This window comes from Arvicanthis niloticus, unplaced genomic scaffold (assembly GCF_011762505.2).
Source record: "Arvicanthis niloticus isolate mArvNil1 unplaced genomic scaffold, mArvNil1.pat.X pat_scaffold_406_arrow_ctg1, whole genome shotgun sequence".
NCBI classification, from domain to species: Eukaryota; Metazoa; Chordata; class Mammalia; order Rodentia; family Muridae; genus Arvicanthis; species Arvicanthis niloticus.
Window position 1 is genome coordinate 33,506 of NW_023046050.1, and position 18,353 is coordinate 51,858.

An 18,353-nucleotide genomic window follows, 5' to 3' on the forward strand; every position below is an offset into this window, starting at 1 on the left:
AAAGTTAATCTGTCTCCCCGAGCTGATCCGAAATGTGATCACAAAATGTCACCACTTTCATTCATACTCATGGGCTGTCGTCTGAAAGCCTGTTCATTGACTCTGCTCCCTTTGTCCCCCTGGGCTAGTGGTTAACAACCCCAGGGGTGGGTGGGGGAGAGGACCACAGACTGGCTGTTATATTAGAGGTCTGCATATCCTTGTTTCCTAAGTAGTGGGATTAAAAGCATGTACCACCAATGCAGGGACCTAAACTTTTCTTTACCTGGAACTTGCTCCGTACCAGGGTGGCTTTCAACCCAGAGATCTACTTGCCTCTGTCTCCTGGGATTAAAGGTGTGTACCAACTTGTTTGGACCTAAGCTTCCCTTTAATTCCTTTTCATAATATCTTTATAAGCATGACCAGTATGTTTCAAGATCTGGATCAAAAGTCTCAAGATCTGGATCACAAGTGTGCCCTCCATTTGTGGATAATACAAATTATTATTGTAAATTGCCCTGAGATCACTCCTTTAATTCCATTTAATATCCTTGAACACAGAATTTAGCTATATTCCACTTCCTGGTCCCCTTTTATACTTGAACCATACATTTTGTATTTTTCCTTTCTAAACTTGCTACACTTGATCAAAACACTCTTCATAAAAGTGAACCACAGGACAGAGTCTATGCTGGGCTGTTTTGAGATTTTCTTCCACAATAAAATTAATCTAAAACTCCTCACTTTAGTGTCAAACCGTGCTAGGATAATCTTCTTATACACTGTGTAAAGGTTGTCTTTGTATTATTCAAATGTTGATTTTTGTACCAGTAGAAAGCTGAGTACTATCTGGACTTTGGTATTGTTATTTTTATGAAGCACCACCTATCTCAGTGCTCCATAAACATTCTTCTTCATCACCTTCTGAGTAGTATAATAAAAAGCTGATAGTCTATAACTGGACAAGGGAGGAAAGGCAGGGCTTCTGGGCAGAGTTGGAACTCTGGGAAAGAATCAGGCATGGCATGAATTCACCAGACAGGACACAGAAGAAAAAACAGGTGCTGGTATTGAAGGAGAGATAACTGGGCCAGCGGCAGAACTTAAATTGGAATAAAGCAGTTAATTAAGCCATAAGAGCTAGTTGGGAAATAGCCTAAGCTAAGGCCTGAGCTATAATAAATAATTGTCTCTGTGTCATTATTGAAAGCCGGTGGGTCAAGACACTCTGCTGGCAGGCATACTCTTCAAACAAGGGCAAAAAGCAGCTATGTTCTTCAAAATATCACAAGAATGATCTCTAGGCAACATTCTAAAATTCTTCTCCTCTGAAACTTCTTGAGCCAGGTCCCCACAGTTCAAATCATCCTCAGTACAACTGTCTTCCATGTTCCTACTAAGATAACCCATTAAGCCTCACTTAAAGCATTCCATATTCCTCCAAACAAAAATCACAGTCAAGTCCATCACACCAATGCCTCAGTCTCTGGTACCAAATTCTGTCTTAGTTAGGGTTTCATTGCTGTGAAACATGACCAAGGCAACTCTTATAAAGGACAACATTTAATTGGGACTGGCTTACAGGTTCAGAGGTTCAGTCCATTATTATCATGGCAGGAAGCATGGCAGCAGGCAGGCAGACTTGGTACCGAAGAAGCCTAGATTTCTACATCTTGATCCAAAGGCAGCAGAAGGGATAAGCATAGGAAGCCTCAAAACCCACCTATATAGTGACACACTTCCTCCAACAAGGCCCCACCTCCTAATAGTGCCACTCCATACAGTCAAGCATTCAAGCAGATGAATCTATGGGGGCCAAACCTGTTTAAGCCACCACATCCATCCATGTTGGTATGTTATTTTTTTTTTTAAGTCTTGTTTAGGCAAAGATATTGTTGAGATTTTTCTGGGTGATGCTTCACTGTCAAACATAAAAGACACTATCTTGAAGCAGACACCACCCATATCCTGCCCTGGTCTTCTGGCTCCACCGGTCTTCCTAAACTTTCTTCTGTGATGGTTCCTGAGTCTTAGGTGTCAGGGTTGTGTTTTAGATTTATCAACTGGATCTGGGCAGCCCATGGTCAATTCTCTATATTTGACCAGTTGTGGCTTTCCACAATACTGCAGAAAGAAGCCTCTTTGAAGAAACCACATTTATCCTTTGTATGGTTAAGTGTTTAGAATTCTGTTATAAATTTTATTGGTTTTGAAATGACCTCACCAGCCACAAGTAGTGGGTTACCTTTTTGTTGTTGTTTTGGTTTTTGAGACAGGATTTCTCTGTGTAGCCTTGGCTGCTCCGGAACTCACTCCATAGACCAGGCTTGGCCTCAAACTCAGAGATATATCTGGCTCTGTCTCCCAAGTGTTGGGTTAAAGGCATGAGCTGCCTGGTGTGGGTTTGTTGTTGTTGTTGTTGTTGTTGTTGTTTTGTTTTTGTTTTAAACATAGCAAAACATGGTGTTCTGGATTAGTTTATGTCTACTTGACACAAGATAAACGCATTAGAGGGGAGGGAACCTCAATTAAGAAAATGCCTCCTTGGGCTGGAGAGATGGCTCAGCTATTAAAGGCTAGGCTCAACAAGCAAAAATATAAGAAAATGTCTCTATAACATGGAAGTGTAGCCAAACCTATAGGGCATTCTTTTAATTAGTGATTGATGGGGAAGAGTTGCCCATTGTAGATGGGGCCATCCCTGGGGTATTGGTCCTAGGTTCTACAAGAGAGTAAGTAGGTTGGGAAAGCCATGTGGAGCAAGACTCTAAGCAATATCCTCCATGACCTCTGCATCAGTTCCAGCCCTGTTTGAGTTCCTGTCCTGACTTCCTTTGATGATGAACAGTGATGTGAAGTGTAAGTCAGACAAACCCTTTCCTCCCACCTTGCTTTGCTCATGATGTTTCACCACAGCAACAGTGATCCTGACTAAGACACAGGTCACAGGATTGAACTCACATTCTTGTGTTTTTGAGGCAAGAACTTTACCTAACTCTGAGCTATTTCCAGGTTTCTCACCTGTTTCTTGAAGAGGGTGCTCTGTGAGTTTAAAGCTTCTGGGCCCATAGAACTTGTCTGTCCTGGAAGAGTGGTGCCCATCACTCTACAAACATCAAATCTGATTTTTCTATACAGAGGCTGAGGACTCCTTGCTAAGATTGTCCCTGGACACCTTCAGAGACAGTGAGCCAGGCTCCTGCTGGAATAGCTCCCAGCCTAGCCCTTGCCTCTTCTGGAAAGCAATATAAATACAAGTTGGGTTCAGTCTCTCAGCTAGTGTCTGGGAACCATGCCCTGAGTAGGAACCAGGTGAAGAAGGCCTCAGCTGCCTGTAGAAGAGGCCGTAGGACCAAGCTGGCTGGACGTGGGTACAAAGTTAGGTTGGGAGAGATATTCCATTTTTACCCCTGCAAGCCAATGCTTCCCCAGGCCTGTCTTTCGCAGGCTGTTTCGAAAGAGCAATTCCTTGAACATAGATGCTGCCCCTGTACCACAGCTCTGCTTCAGGATCACTCCCAGGCCTGGCAGTCTCAGACAGGTGCTTTCTACCAAGGATAGAAGCTACAGTCTGTTCAGCTCCTCTGTTCTAGAAGACCCAGGGGCTCTCCTGCCAGGTTGTGCCCTTGTACTGGAGACTCTACCTGGCCACACTTATAACCTCCGCTGTTTGGCAGATGAACTACAAGGTATAGAAAAACAGGCTCAGGGTGAGCTTTGCCAGGGATGGTGGGTTATGGGGTACCAATATGACTTCAGAGTGTAGCCCCAATCGACATATTGCTTCCTTCCATGGAAAAGATACTGTAGCCTAGGGAGGTGTGTAACAGGTAGCCAGGCTCTCAATCAATATCCAATTCCATCTCTGCCCGACATTCAAGGGCCTTTGAGATTCCGGACCCAGGCTGTTATACCCTCTGATCCTGGCCTATTTGTCCCACTGCCCTGGAGATTCCTGCCCACCAGTGACCTATGAAAGGTGTAGTGGCCATGAATACAGATGGGACCACCTCCTGTATGCCCTGGGACTGAGGGTGCAATGAGGCTGTTGCACACTGCTACCCTCTAGGTGTGGCACATCTATCCATAGGACTCCATCTTACCCAGGCTCTCAGAACTGGAATAAGCAGTGTGTGGCAGCAGCCAGCTTTACTCTATCTCCCAGAATAACCATTAACCCACCCTCTCCCCACATGGATTGTTTGAAATCCAGTCTGCTTATATTCCCTAGAACTATCCAGACTGGCAAAACATTCCACTGTACAGGTAAAATCCTGGTCAGGATCTAGTATACACCATCTTTACTGTAAGCTACCTCAAACCATGTAACAAAGTAGACATCTGGTGCCTGAGACTGTAGCTCACAACGGGATGCAGGTGACCGGAGGGAAGCTAAGCCTGGTCCGCTGTAAGAACAGCTGCCCGAGGCTGCAGGAACAGCATTGTACTTGGTTGGGATGAGGGCATTAACATACAGCTTCAAGGCAGCAGGCAGGGCTGAGGACAACTCAGCAGGGCAGAGTATTTCCCTTCAGTCTGCAGGCCCCCGGGTTTGATCCCCACCACTGCAGATTAAAACAAAATTAAAATCAGTATTTAACTAACAAGCGAGGGCATTTTGAGCAGAGCTGGATTACCCAGCCAGGCTCAAGAAGACACAGTCATCCCTTGGGTAGGTGTGGGGAGGCCTGATAGGCCCTTTGATGCCTCCCTCTTGTCCAACCAATCATGTGCTGGATTGCTATGTGACTGTGGGTACACAACGTCTCATAGTTTACATTGTCTCTATATCCATTTTCCTGGTTGGACTCCCCTGGTATACTGGGGTATGTAAGGGGTAAACTGGTCTTGGCATGGGGTAGGATTTGACAGGGCTCTGGGTGGGTCTTAGCTTAGTTGTTAGCTCCTCAGCCAGTTGTATCCTTTTCCACTGAGGAGAATCGGATCATCTTCAGGCTTCCTGTCATCCCAGAGGTACTCTGGGGACAGCACCTTAGATGGTTTGTGCCAGATGAAGTAGCAGTTCAGGTGGCTCTCCTCCTGCCAGGCTGCCATAATGCTGTTGGCTTTGTCCATCAGGATTCCCATGTGGCAGGCCCGGGTAAACTCATACACCCTGGCCACTCGTCCCCCAAAGACTGCCCCACCATAATAGAAGTCCACCTCACTGTCTGCCACAAAGGCAGAGGAAACTTGCCAGTGTTCATAAGGGAATTGCTGTCGAGGTACAGCAAAATAGCCTGGGTGGATAGCAGCCACTAGATCCCCCAAGGTCTCAGGGCCCCATGGGTTACGGAAGACCATATCCACATCCATCGACACAGAAGAGGTAATCCACTTCTTTGTGGGCCCTCTTGGCAATGTGTTTGTTGATGGTCTCCATTCGGCGCTTGGAGATCTCCTCCCACTGGGAGTAACCACGGATGGGGATGATGCTGAGGAGCCGACCAGGGCCCAGGGGAACTCTGGGAACGGCTGCAGGATCCTGAGTAAAGAGGTAATAGTGTACCTGGTACCCACGTATAAAGAACTCTTCAGCTGACTCCAGAAAGGACTGAGTGAAACAGGTGTACCTGGAGATGACAGCTCTGTTAACCACTGCTGTCCACCACTGCCTGGGTCCCAGTATGCACTGAAGTCTACACACTAGTTCTCCACCTCAGGAAGTCAGTGATCTGTCAGACTCTCACAGTCCTGGTCAGAGTTGGACACCCTCATCTGAAAGCCCTGCTTCAGAGTTTTGGATTAAGATGTATAATTGTTTTAAAGTCTACACAAATTCTAAAGTCTATATGGCGAGACACTTCTGGTCCGAGTGTGTCTAATTAGGGACACGAGGGGTACTCAGTGTGTGACAACCATTTAAGACTGATCTTTAATCATCTGTGGCCGTGTACACCTGTCTCAGAGGTTGATACTAGGCACTGGGCCATCTTCCTTGCTGCTTGTTCCAGGTTTTTTTGTTGTTGTTTTGTTTGTTTGTTTGTTTGTTTTGAGACAGGGTTTTTCTTTGTGTAGCCCTGGCTGTCCTGGAACTAGCTATGTAGACCAGGCTGGCCTCAAACTCACAGAGATCCTCCTGTCTCTGCCTCCTGAGTGCTAGAGTTAAAAGCATGCACCCTACCACCTGCCACCTTATTTTTTGAGATGGGATCTTAATAAATCTGGGGCTGGAACACAGGTCTTCATGTTTGCATGAAAACATTTTACAAACTGAGCTGTCTTCCCCAGTGTCTAATATGCTTCCTTAAGATATTTTTAAAAAACATTTATTTATTTATGTGCATGTGTGCATGCATAGGACAGGTGTTAGGAGTTTTCTGTCCTTCCACCCTGCAGAACTGAAGTCACTGGGCTTAGAGGCAAGCGCCTTACCTGTGAGCATCATGCTCTGACTGAGCAGTTACGAATGGCAGGCAGTGTTGTTTGGGATTTCCACAATCTCTATTAATGTTCTGCTCAGAAACTTGACCATTTTATACACACTCATACTGAACACTAGGGAGATGAAAGTAGTTAAGAAGCTGCCAAGGGCGCAGAATCAAGGGAAGATGATTACTAGACACTGGGGACATACAGCAGAGTGGATGGCATGGATCTATCCCTAAGACCAGGGGTCACCTGAGATGTGTGGTCCATTTTTCATCTGGCCAGTACTTTAAGTCCTAGAGTCCAAACACAGTCCCAGATGGACTTAAAGGAAAGGCCAGGTAGGGACAAGGAGAGGTCGGGAGGACAAAGTCTTTCCCATACCCTGCTGATCCTCACCCAGGCTTCTTGTGTCTCCCTCTTGATGGCAGGTGAGGCCTTATATCAGAAAGCTCTCCCATATCACGCCACAGCTCTTGGCCAGGCTGGCCTCTTCCTAGACCAGAAACCCCTGTGGCTCAAGGAGACTAAGCCTTACCCATTACTTACTTCTCCACAGCAAACACAGTGACTCCAATGGTCAGGTTCAATGGCTGGTACATATTCTTCAGAAGTTCTGGGTCAAAGGTTCCCTTGGAGATGATGGGTGCCAACCAGGGGGTAAGTGTCAGCAGCTCTGTGGGTCTGGCACAGGGGAGGCTCAGGCCATGGAACCCTCCCTGTTTGGAAGCCTGGGCATATCTTGGCCCTGTTTGCTGGGCCTTGGTTTCCCCATGTGAAACTGGGGATAATAACAGCTATCTCTGGCTAGGGCTGGGAAGCCTGGAAGTCGGGATGGACATAGAGTGTCTAGGGTGGTAGTTCTCAACCTGTGGGTCCCAATCCCCACACTAGTTGCATATCAGATATTTACATTTACAAGTCTTAACAGTAGTAAAATTGCAGTTACAAAGTAGCAACAAGATAGTTTTATGGTTGGGGGTCACCATGACATGAGGAACTGTATTAAAGGGTCACAGCATTAGGAAGGTTGTGAACCACTGCTCTGGAGGGTCCGAGCACTCATAAGGTGATAAGACTGTACCATGGGTGGCATGCCCCTATCTAAGTAAGGCATGTCTCACAGTACCACTGCTTACTGTTCCAGCCCTCTACAAAGTAGGTAATATATGATCAATCTCAAAAGGTAGAGCTCAGAGCAGATGGCCAACTGCCTAAGGTCACACAGCCAGTGATGGGTAGAGCTCGGCTCCCTGACTCTTTGGGGCCCAGGTCCTCTTTGCTATTGGCCCTTCCACCATCCTCAGCATCCTCTGGCTACACTGGATCTCTTTGATCCCCCTCCCTGCCACTACCAGGTCACTCCCTCACACCTACCCGTGTTCCAGCAGCTTAGGCTGAGGGTATTGTAACCTGTAATCAAGAAGAGCCAGAGTAAGGCAGGCAGCTCCCACTCCTGGGGCCAGAATCCAGGAAGAAAGGGTCCACTTACTGTGTCACAGGCTGAATCAGTTTCTCCTGCCTGAAGGGCAGCTTCATGTTCTCTTTCTTTGCTGGTAGCAAAGAAAGAGAGAGGGACCTGTGAAGGACACCTTACCGTAATCTTAAACATGAGGGTTAAGAGAAAGAAAGGCATAGAGTGTGGGTGTAGGATACACTGGAGAGGATGCATGTGCACTCAAGGGGGAGTTGCCTCACCTTTTCTTTGAGAAAAGAAAAATCTCTCACTGGTTTGGAACTTTCCAAGTAGGTTAATTGGCTATCAACAAGCCTCAGAGATCTACCTGTCTCTACCTCCTTGGCATGGAGACATAAGGGAATCCACGCCACCATACCCATGGATGTCACAGCTTCTAGTGATTAAGCTTGCAAGGAAAGCACTTTACGGACTGAGCTCTCTTGATGGCCCTATTTCAGTTATGCTGAGGTGCAAAGCTCACTGTCGTGGTGCAGCAACCATCATTATTATCTGTGTCATGAATGTTTTCTTGACAGAGCGATGGTGGCACACAACTTTAATCCCAGCACTCTGGAGGCGGAGGAAGATGGTCTCGGTGAGTTCAGGGCCAGCCTGGTCTACACAGAGAAAATCTTGTCTCTAAAAACCAAAACCGACAGAGAGAGAGAGAGAGAGAGAGAGAGAGAGAGAGAGAGAGAGAGAGAGAGAGAGAGTTTTCTTTGTAGTTCTAAACTTAGATCCATCAAACAGCAGCTCTTTGTGGACCTGCCCATGAAGGCCCTGTCACCACTTTGCTTCTGCATCTATAAACTAGTACCTCCTCCTAAAGTAGAACAAGGTAGGAAAGGCTAATTATTAAATACTGATCTATCGATTTATTTAGTGATTTACTTAAAGCACTGCTTGAATTGCCTATTTGCCAAGCATGACTTCCCTTGCTACCTAAAAAGCTACCTGAAACAGGATGAGCTAGGGAAACAAAACTGATGGGTGGTTGCCTTTAACCACCTGAGGACTGTGACATTTGCTTCTGTAAAAGCTTGTTCGCTTGCCTGCCTCGCCTTATGGTTTTAGAGTATAAAATGTGAATACAAACGGGGTCCCTTTCAGGAGACATCTCTCTTCCACTCTCTTTGGTGTCAGAGTGCTTATTCCAGAAAGGGATTCAACAATACTCTGAGTGCAAAGCATCTGTGCCTTCAAGATTTGTCTCTACTCTTAATTGCCATTCTTCAAATTCTATCTACTGTGTCCCTGCTCAGAAAATAAAGGTGTTCTGAGGAGGCAGTCAGAATCAAGTAGAGGATGTCACACCAGGATCCAACATTCTGTGCATCCCAACAGTAATTTCTTTTCTCCTACAAGTCCAGACATGCTTAGCTACATTAGGGAATGATACACAAGAATACAGAAGCTGGAGCTGACAGTATAGTTTAGGGGAAAAGAGCCTGTCTACCACACAGGAGACCAAGGGGTTGGCCTTCAGCCTAGCTCACACTTGCCAAAAAGATAACTGAGATTGAAATTTCTGGTTTCTTTGGAGACTCTGTTGTGTCATGTGATGTTTTTCTGGAAACTGTCTTATGAGAGGATGTTTTTGCTGAAGCAGACATGTAGGAGGCTGTTTCACTGAGAACAGACACATGGTGTTTTACTGGATGCTGCCTGGGAAAGGGCATGTGATGTTTTGCTAGAGCAGACGCTTGAGAGAACGCTTGATGTTTAGAAAGAATATAGTATAACAGTGGACGCTGCTGTGTGGCCTTGGTTTGCCTCTTCGCTGGTCTTCATTGGGTTTGCTGATGCTGATCTTCACTGATGATGCTATGGCATTGGTTCACCTTGCCTTCTTTACTGACTTTGCAGACAGAAACGCACCAAAGAACTTCTGGTAATATTCCAGAGGCTTCTTGCTGCTTCTGAGGACTTAGGCTGATTGCTAGAGCCTCCTGGCTTCTTCTGGATTGAACTGCTGTTGCTGATCCGTGAATGGTGTTTGTGAGTGGCGATACCACTGCTGATTCTTCATGAAAACTGTACTGCTGCTATCCTGACTGTAAAGATTGGATTTGTCCCAAAGAACTGTCTGTAAACAGGTCCACAACCTCTTTTGTTCTATTAACCTTTCCTTTCCACTATCTCTAGTGGGTGATGGGCTACAAGGGAAGTTAAAGGGTTTAAGAACCCTCATTAAAGTAGGTTTTGAAAAGTATAAGCCTACAGAGAAATTCCTATTTCTCAGCTTTTGAAGGCAATAAAATGAAAATAAAGATGGCTATGGTGGCCCATGTCTGTAATCTTGGCACTCAGGAGTGAAGGTAAGAAAATCAGGAGTGCAAATATCCTCAGGTGTAGAGAGTTCAGAGCCAGTATGCTGGTCAGTTTTTTGGTCAACTTGACACAAGCTAGGTTGTCTTTGAGCAGGGAACCTCAACTGAGAAAATGCCTTGATCAGATTGGTCTGTAGGCAACTGTATGGGGGGATTTTCCTGTTTAATAGTCAACGTGGGAGGGCCCAGCCCAGTGTGGGCAGTGCCACAACTGGGCAGGTGGTCCTGGATGGTATAAGGAAGCAGGCTGAGCAAGCCAGGGGAAGCAAGCCCCCATAAGCAGCAATTTTCCATGGCCTTGGCATCAGTTCCTGCCTCCAGCTTCCTGCCTGACTTCCCTTTCCTGATGGGCTGTGATGGACACATATAAGCCAAGAAACTCTTTTCTCCCACACTGCTTTTGGTCATGACATTTTATTACAGGAATAGAAACCTAAGTAGGACAGTGTGGTGGTTTGAATAAGAATGGTCTCCATCGGGTCATATAGGTGTAACCTTGCTGGAGGTTTCTAAATCCCATGCCAGCCCCAGTCTCTCTCTCTGCTGTCTGTAGCTCATGATGTAGCTCTCAGCATCATATCTGTTTGTGTGCTGCCTAGCTCCCCGTCATGATGGTAATGGACTAACTTCTGAAGCTACAAGTAGGCCCCCAATTGAACGCTTTCTTTTATAAGAGTTGCCTTGGTCACAGTGTCTCTTTATAGCAACAGAACAGTGACTAAGACAGCCAGCCAGCCTGAGCAACCTAAGATCCTGTATAGGAACTGAAGAGATGGCTCAGTGGTTGAGAGAACTGACTGTTCTTCAGAGGACCTGGGTTCAATTCCCAATATCTATGTGGTGGCTCACTTATAATTCCAGTTCCAGGGATCTGACACCCTCTTCCAGCCTCTGGCAGCACCAAGCACATGGTACATAAACATGTAGCACATTAAAAACTAATACTAGCCAGGTGGTGCCTTTAATCCCTGTTCCGTGCCCCTTCTGAGTCCCCTCGCCCGCAAGAGAGACACGGGAGGCAGTGTTCGGGTAGTTACTACAAGGAGGCTTTATTCTTGTATCAGCTGAAGCGGAAGACCCCAAGCCCGGGAAAGGCACTGCTATATGTACCCTAGAGTGGTGTGTTCACTTCTGATTGGCTGTTCACTCATCACCCCATATTATGCCCCGGGATGGTCAGTGACTTTGGCGCACTCTTGCCTCTTGCACCTGCGCAGTTAGTTGTTTACTTGTGGGAGCACAGGATGCCTGCACCATCTTGTAATGGCGAATGCTGTCACGATCACCGCGGCTCCTAACATCTCCCCCTTTCAATTTTATTAAGATGGAACAGCCTTTTGCCTATCAAGTGTGGCACCAACTCAGTGAGGGAAAGCAGAGGCCTGATCCCCTGTGCAAAATGAGATATTGTAATGGGTTTCTTCTCTCGTAATCGTGCAATGAGTAATACTTCCCATACCCATCTCGATGCCTTTTTGGAAAAAAGTGGAAAGGGAGCCTCCACTCTGGAGCGCCCGGTGGCCGTCCGTGTGTGGAGAGGAGGTTTTGGCATCAAACCTTTGTGCAATCAGGCATACTTTTGGGAAATCTCTCCACACTTGTGGAACATTCCCTGTCGAGTACCCACTCACAAACACCTCTAAATATTCAGGTACCACAGTTATTCAGGCAAGGGCTGGCTAGACTTAGACCTCTCATCTACCCAGTGCAATGGGCTGAACCCTTGGGGTGCATCGACTGAGGGTCTCAGTCATCAGATACTTTCTTAGTCTAGATAGCCAAATTTCAGGAGAAGATCCTTGCTCAAGGCTACGAGTGCTTGGGCGATAACGACCTTGTCACGTTTTTGTTGGGCTCTGAGCTTGCAGACCAACCATAACATGAACACTAATCCACAACATAGGGCTGCACCAAACAGGCCTATCCCCACCCTTTAAGAAAGAAAGAAAAGGCAGAGGTAAGCCAAGAAGTAAAATCGCCAGGGGTAACAGGGTCCACTCGTGTTCCATTAAGGCTCAAAATCCGGATCTGCAATCGCTGCTGCATCTGGTCCAGCTGCCTAGTCCAATTCCCTTGTAAATAAGCAGAAAGATTATGGCTTTGAATAAATGTATCATTCATAAATCTCAGAGGTGTAATACATAGATGTGGGGTTGCTGATACGCAGCTCATTTGAACCACATCCGTGAGTTGTTCTACATGGGCTTGGAGCAAATCAACTCTCTGATTGACCAAGAGAATGTCTGATGCCAAGTGTGCATCCACTTTCTGTAGAATGGTCAAAGCCTCAGAGAAAATCAAATTTTCTTAAATTTGATTAACAACAGTAGCTGCCGTAACTTGATTAGCCAAGGCTATGCTGGCTGTAACAGCTGCAGCTGCAGAGATGGTAATAACAATGATAATGGCTGCAGTAATGCCAAAGTCTCTTTTATGTCTTATTAATGATGTAATAGGGAAAGTTTCAGGATCAGCTTCTACTGGGATGGGCACAAAGGTAGGCACGTGCACAACCAAGGCTAGGTCTAGTGATCCATTCCAGCATTGTGCCAAAAGACATGTAACATTCTTACAATCTAAGATATCAGAATTATTTTGAAAGTTGGATAACATAAAGAAAAATGGGGGGTCCACACACACCGACACCGGTTGTGCAGATGCATTCCTAAACACCTTATTAATTTTAATGTTATTCAAATGGCTAGAGATATTAGATCGTGTAGCTGAAACATTTTGTACCTCATGAAATATACCATTCAACAAGGCAAAGGCAGATACACTGGCACTAGCTCCAGCCTCATTACTCAACACCCAATGATAAAAGGGCCAAATATTTTCTATGCCAGTGCTCTTACCTGTATTATTCATTATAGCCAAATCGAGAGAAGGGGATAAATTAAATCCTCTGGCAATTTGTTTCTTGGGTTTAATCTTAGACTGGCAAGGTGAAAACACCACTGGAAAGGACAAATCTGGATAGCACCACGGTATCATCTGTTGCAAAGTGGCATTATTGGTATGCCAATTGGACCTCTTAATTATAGTAACATTACTTCTAATCATGGTGGTGGTAATGTTTATAGGTGCTGATGAATTCAGACCAACATTTCCCGATCCTTCCATCTGTCCTGAACTAATCTGATTCAAGACAGCCCCTAGCACTCTTGTCTCCACCTTACTGTAAGTCACAGGATCCACCCAATTAGCAAGAGTAGTTTTCTTAAGAATCATACAAGGTGCATGTAGTTTACTTGTCTTATTATCCTTGCTTGCTGCCACAAAACAAAGTGTAAAGTTTAATGGAAAACTTGTAGCATTATATAACTCAGGCTGCTGGTGGGTGCGCCGAGAGCACGGGGCATCCATGTAACACTCAGTAGCTGTAAACAACGGCAGCACTGCAGAATTTGAATGTACTGGCATGGGAACAGGCCAAGATCTAACTATGGCCCATAGTGGTATACTTATCCCCAAATCGAACATCAGCATCAGGAGAATCAGAGCCGTCATCCTGCAATCTAGCTTCATTCTTCACGATCTACACCAGCCGAGTGGGGACCCAAATTGGATTGTCTTCACCCTGTGGAAAAACACAGACAGCTCCCCTCCCCAGCCATGGCGGGGGTCTATCGCGTCCCTGACCTTGGAGAAGGACAGCAGCCATCTCTAAATTTGCTGCCGCAAGTCCTGCATTAGTAAGGGGACCTCCCAAGCTGCGACAGATTCCTAACCAGTCTTGTAGCCCCTTGGCTCTCCAAGGAGCAATGGCTGCACGGCATTAGCTGTGGCATTTTCAAAGATCATCTGTTCAATTAATGGCATGACTTGCTCCGGATCCCCAAAGATTCTGCCAGCTGCCTCAGTCATGAGGGCCACAAAGTCAGAGAAGGACTCACTGGTCCCCTGAGTTATTTTGGACAAATAAAGATTACTGCCTTCCTTCCTAGGGAGAGACTTCCATGCCTTAACAGCAGCTGTCGCTATTTGTGCGTATACCTGCCAAGGGTGAGCAGTCTGGTCATTGGCATGTGCGCCAACTCCTGCCAGCATGTCAAAAGTCCATAACTGTTGACCCTCAATGCTTGCATTAGCTCTGGCTTGTGCTTGTAACTGCTCATGCCAGAGTGCTTTCCATTCCAAATATTGGCCCATATTGGTAAGTACCGCCTTCACTGTGTCCTGCCAGTCTCCTGGCATCATAGCAGCTGCACTTAACCTCTCCACTTGGGATACAGTAAAATTAGCCTCAATTCCATATGTGTGTACTGCCTCAGCTAATTCTTTGACCTGCCTATACTCTACTGGGGCATGAACACGGGTGCCTTCTGCCCCTTCAAAGACCGGAAATGCCAGCTGTAGCTGTCTCCTCTGATCTCCTGGGCTGAGAAATGAATTAGAGACGCTGCCCGGGGCATAGGCCGGAGGCAAGGGTGGGGCGAGGGACGCAAGGTCTTTCTTAGTCTTATCTCAGAACGGTTATTTTTTGCATAGGAGGCTGCCTCCGCCTGTAGGCTTTCTTCTTCGGAGCTGCTAAGGTCTATGGCGGCAAGCTCCTTAATGAGGTATAGGGGGGTCTGTTGGGCCTTGGACGAGGTAACTCCATTTAACCTGTTACCTTCAGTCACGTAGGACACAGGTAGAGGGCGTGATTAACAAGTCTCTACCTCCAGAGATTTAAATATTAATGAATTATCAAAAGGCCAGGGGCGTAGCTAATTAAGTTATTCCCTCCCCTTTTTCCTTCCCTATAAAATGAGACTCCCCTGGCCTTTGGCGGGGGAAGCGTGTACCACCTACATCCATTTACCATGTCATGAACAATAAAGCTTTGGAAAACCGGACTCCACGTGTTGCATGCTCTCTCCGCCTGATTCCCAGCTTTTGGAACCCTGGAACCTTGCCGATGCAGCCGCTGGCCCGCCCACCGACAGCTGCGTGAATGTGGGACCCTCCGCTGGCGATGTGGGAAGCCCACCCGGGACCCTGATGCTGGACCGCCCTGGGACCCTGCTGCCACCGGACTCCCTCCCCCCGCCCTCGAGATTTCTTCCCCACAGGGGTCCTTTTGACCTTCACTCTCTCTTCACCAGCCAGTGAAGGGTCCTTAACCTTAATAGGCCCTGCAGTTAGCCGGGCGGTGGTGGCGCACGCCTTTAATCCCAGCACTTGGGAGGCAGAGGCAGGCGGATTTCTGAGTTTCTGAGGCCAGCCTGGTCTACAGAGTGAGTTCCAGGACAGCCCGGGCTACACAGAGAAACCCTGTCTCGAAAAACCAAAAAAAAAAAAAAAACAAAAAAACAGGCCCTGCAGTGGTGGCCCCTGTTCCTTTTGAGTACTCTTTTCTTTGACCAGGCTCCTTGGCCTGTCTCTGTTGCCCAGGCTTTTTGCCTGCTTCTCCTTTCCAGGCTCCTTGGCCTTATCTTTTTCCCCAGGCTCCTTGGCCTGATGCCAGCTAACACGCTCTATTTCTCATACCCTGGAGTGGACCTCTCCTGAAACCTCTTGACTTGCACTACTAGCTGTGCTGCAAGCTGGATCCTCACAACACAAATAAGGTAAAAGCGAAAGCAACGCAAGCAAGAGGCCAACTAGTGTGCAATGAATGAAAATCCGCTTGCAACCAAGGCTTCCACCCCAAACATACCTCTCAGAGATGTACCTCGATCCTGTAGTCTTTTAACCTGCCCCGAATCTCAGGGGGTCTCCGCGGCGCCTTGAAATTCCCGGGTTTCGGCACTAGATTGTTCCGCGCCCCTTCCAAGTCCCCTCGCCCACAAGAGAGACATGGGAGGCAGTGTTCGGGTAGTTACTACAAGGAGGCTTTATTCTTGTATCAGCTGAAGTGAAAGACCCCAAGCCCGGGAAAGGCACTGCTATATGTACCCTAGAGTGGTGTGTTCACTTCTGATTGGCTGTTCACTCATCACCTCCTATTACACCCTGGGATGGGCAGTGACTTTGGCTTTTGCCTTTTGCACCTGCGCAGCTTGTTGTTTACTTGTGGGAGCACAGGATGCCCTCGCCATCTTGGAATGGCGAATGTTGTCACGCTCTCTGAATTTGAGGCCAGCCTGATATGCTGAGCAAGTTCCAGAACAGCCAGGGATACACAGAAAAACTGTATCTCAAAAAAATCAGTCAATCAATCACTCATGTTATCAAAGAGCCTATAATCCATATGCCTAATTTTTCTTTAGCTATTATGAAACAAAAGATCTTTTCTCTTGGCTATCAAACAGGTTCACCAAAGGGGGAAGGCCTGTTCAGCCTAATGCCACTCAGTTCCTTGCATCCACACAAAATGGATCATGAGGTTACTTCCTAACAGGGCTCTTTACTGACCACCGTCTAGGTACCAGAACACCAGGCTCCTCATAAGCATCAACCCAGGAGGGGCATGTCTACCCTCCAGTCTAACAGGCACAGCAAGCAACAAGGGAGACAGAGCCGAAGCATGCTGAGCACAGCAGGATGTTGGAAGGCTGGAATCTCGGGTTCTCAGCTCCTGTCTGTGGTGGCTTTAAGTAGCACTGCTCAGAGCCATAAGATGAGGGAGGCTACAGGTGTCCTCAGACAACATCATCCTAAAAGATTTCCTGTCTCTCCAAATATGGTCACCCCACACTGCCCCCAAATCCTCTAATCCAGTACTTACAAGAACTCTGGACCGGGGAGGTAATAGGGTATGTAGGAGACCAGCATCCAGTCCTTGACATATTCCCTAGAAAGAAAAACACACCTGTTAAATGCTACACTGCCTTAGAGGTTGACATCACTCACTTGGTGTGCTTCATCAGGAGTCACAAAACTGTCAGTCCATGGTTATTGACTGAAGACTAGACAGCATTCGTGTCTAGCACAGGGCCTAGTCTTTTTGTCTACACGGCTATTCACTCATGATATGGCTAGGTCATATATGGACATGAAGCCATGTCCCACAGACAAACAGTAAGGAGACATGCAGTACCAATAGCTTCCCACAAGGCCAATGGGGGTGACTTTAGAAACATGAACAGGGTTCCTTATCAACATGGTTTCAAGGACAATCTAGGCAAAAACATGGCAAATAATAGGCTGGGAAAAGCCAAGTCATGGCAAAACACAAAAGCCAAAACTAGTTAGCCTGTCTGAGGCTGGAGGATCCTGAGCCTCAAGGGGTTGATGGATCCTGAAAAACTGGTATCACTTTTAGAGGGCAGGAGAAGTACTGGGAAGAGCATGGAGGAAACTCCAAAAGGCAACTCACCACAGGACCCAGAGACCTGTGCCAACGAGCAGGGAGAACGCCAAGCCCAGGGCCAGTCTTCGGCGGGTCATCACTGGGTGCTGAACAGAAGCTGGGCACCTTCAGAGACCCCTAAGGACCTTAGGTCTGTCAAGCTCTGAGCCTACCTCACTTGAGGTCTCAGAACACCTGCAAAGAAATGCTCCAATTATTTTCTTCCTTCAGCTGATCTCAAGTTCAGTGGCAGCTAGGATGTCACCCCCCAGGCAGAGAAGCCTCTGCTAGACCACGAAGCAAATTATAGCTGCTGTGAATAGCCCCATATCTCCACACCTGCAATTAAAACAAAAACATATTCTTTTTTTGTTTTGTTTTTGTTTTCCGAGACAGGGTTTCTCTGTGTAGCCCTGGCTGTCCTGGAACTCACTCTGTAGACCAGGCTGGCCTTGAACTCAGAAATCCGCCTGCCTCTGCCTCTCAAGCGCTGGGATTAAAGGTGTGCGCCACCACTGCCCGGCCCACAAAAACATATTCTTTCAGTATTTCTGTGTTTTTTAAAGAAACCAAAATTCCACTTTCCAAATTTCCACTACATTCTGTTTTAAGCTATTAATTATGATGAGTATAATGGGAAATTGTTAACATATTTTCAATGACCTAAAAATGAAATGAAAGGTTCTCTGGATATCTCTCTAACTCAATTCTAATCTTTATCAGTTTTAATGGTATCATTTCCTATGGAAATATAAATAAATTCACATCCCCAACACACACTGTTCACTGGCTTCCATTCTGATAGTAACACATCCTTATAGTATATAGGGTGATTTAATCCCAAAGTTTTTTTTTCTATATCCCAGTGTCTCTCAGCTGTTATTTCTTTCTCATTAATATTCAGAAATTTTAAAGTTAATAGAGCACTATTTAGTTTCTCCCTGGGGGCCTTTATTCACCCTTTTGGTTTTATAAGCATTTTCTATAAGGTACA

General features: G+C 46.5%; 1 protein-coding gene across 1 annotated transcript; it reads right to left on the reverse strand.

Moving 5' to 3' along the window:
- Positions 1–4,881: 4,881 nt before the first annotated feature.
- On the reverse strand, positions 4,882–17,457 carry LOC117702057 (globoside alpha-1,3-N-acetylgalactosaminyltransferase 1-like). The gene is given in 8 exon segments (XM_076706365.1): positions 4,882–5,295; positions 5,297–5,555; positions 6,901–7,035; positions 7,729–7,764; positions 7,844–7,904; positions 11,799–11,833; positions 16,796–16,861; positions 17,387–17,457. Coding segments are annotated over 8 exon segments (1,077 nt in total).
- Positions 17,458–18,353: the final 896 nt, after the last annotated feature.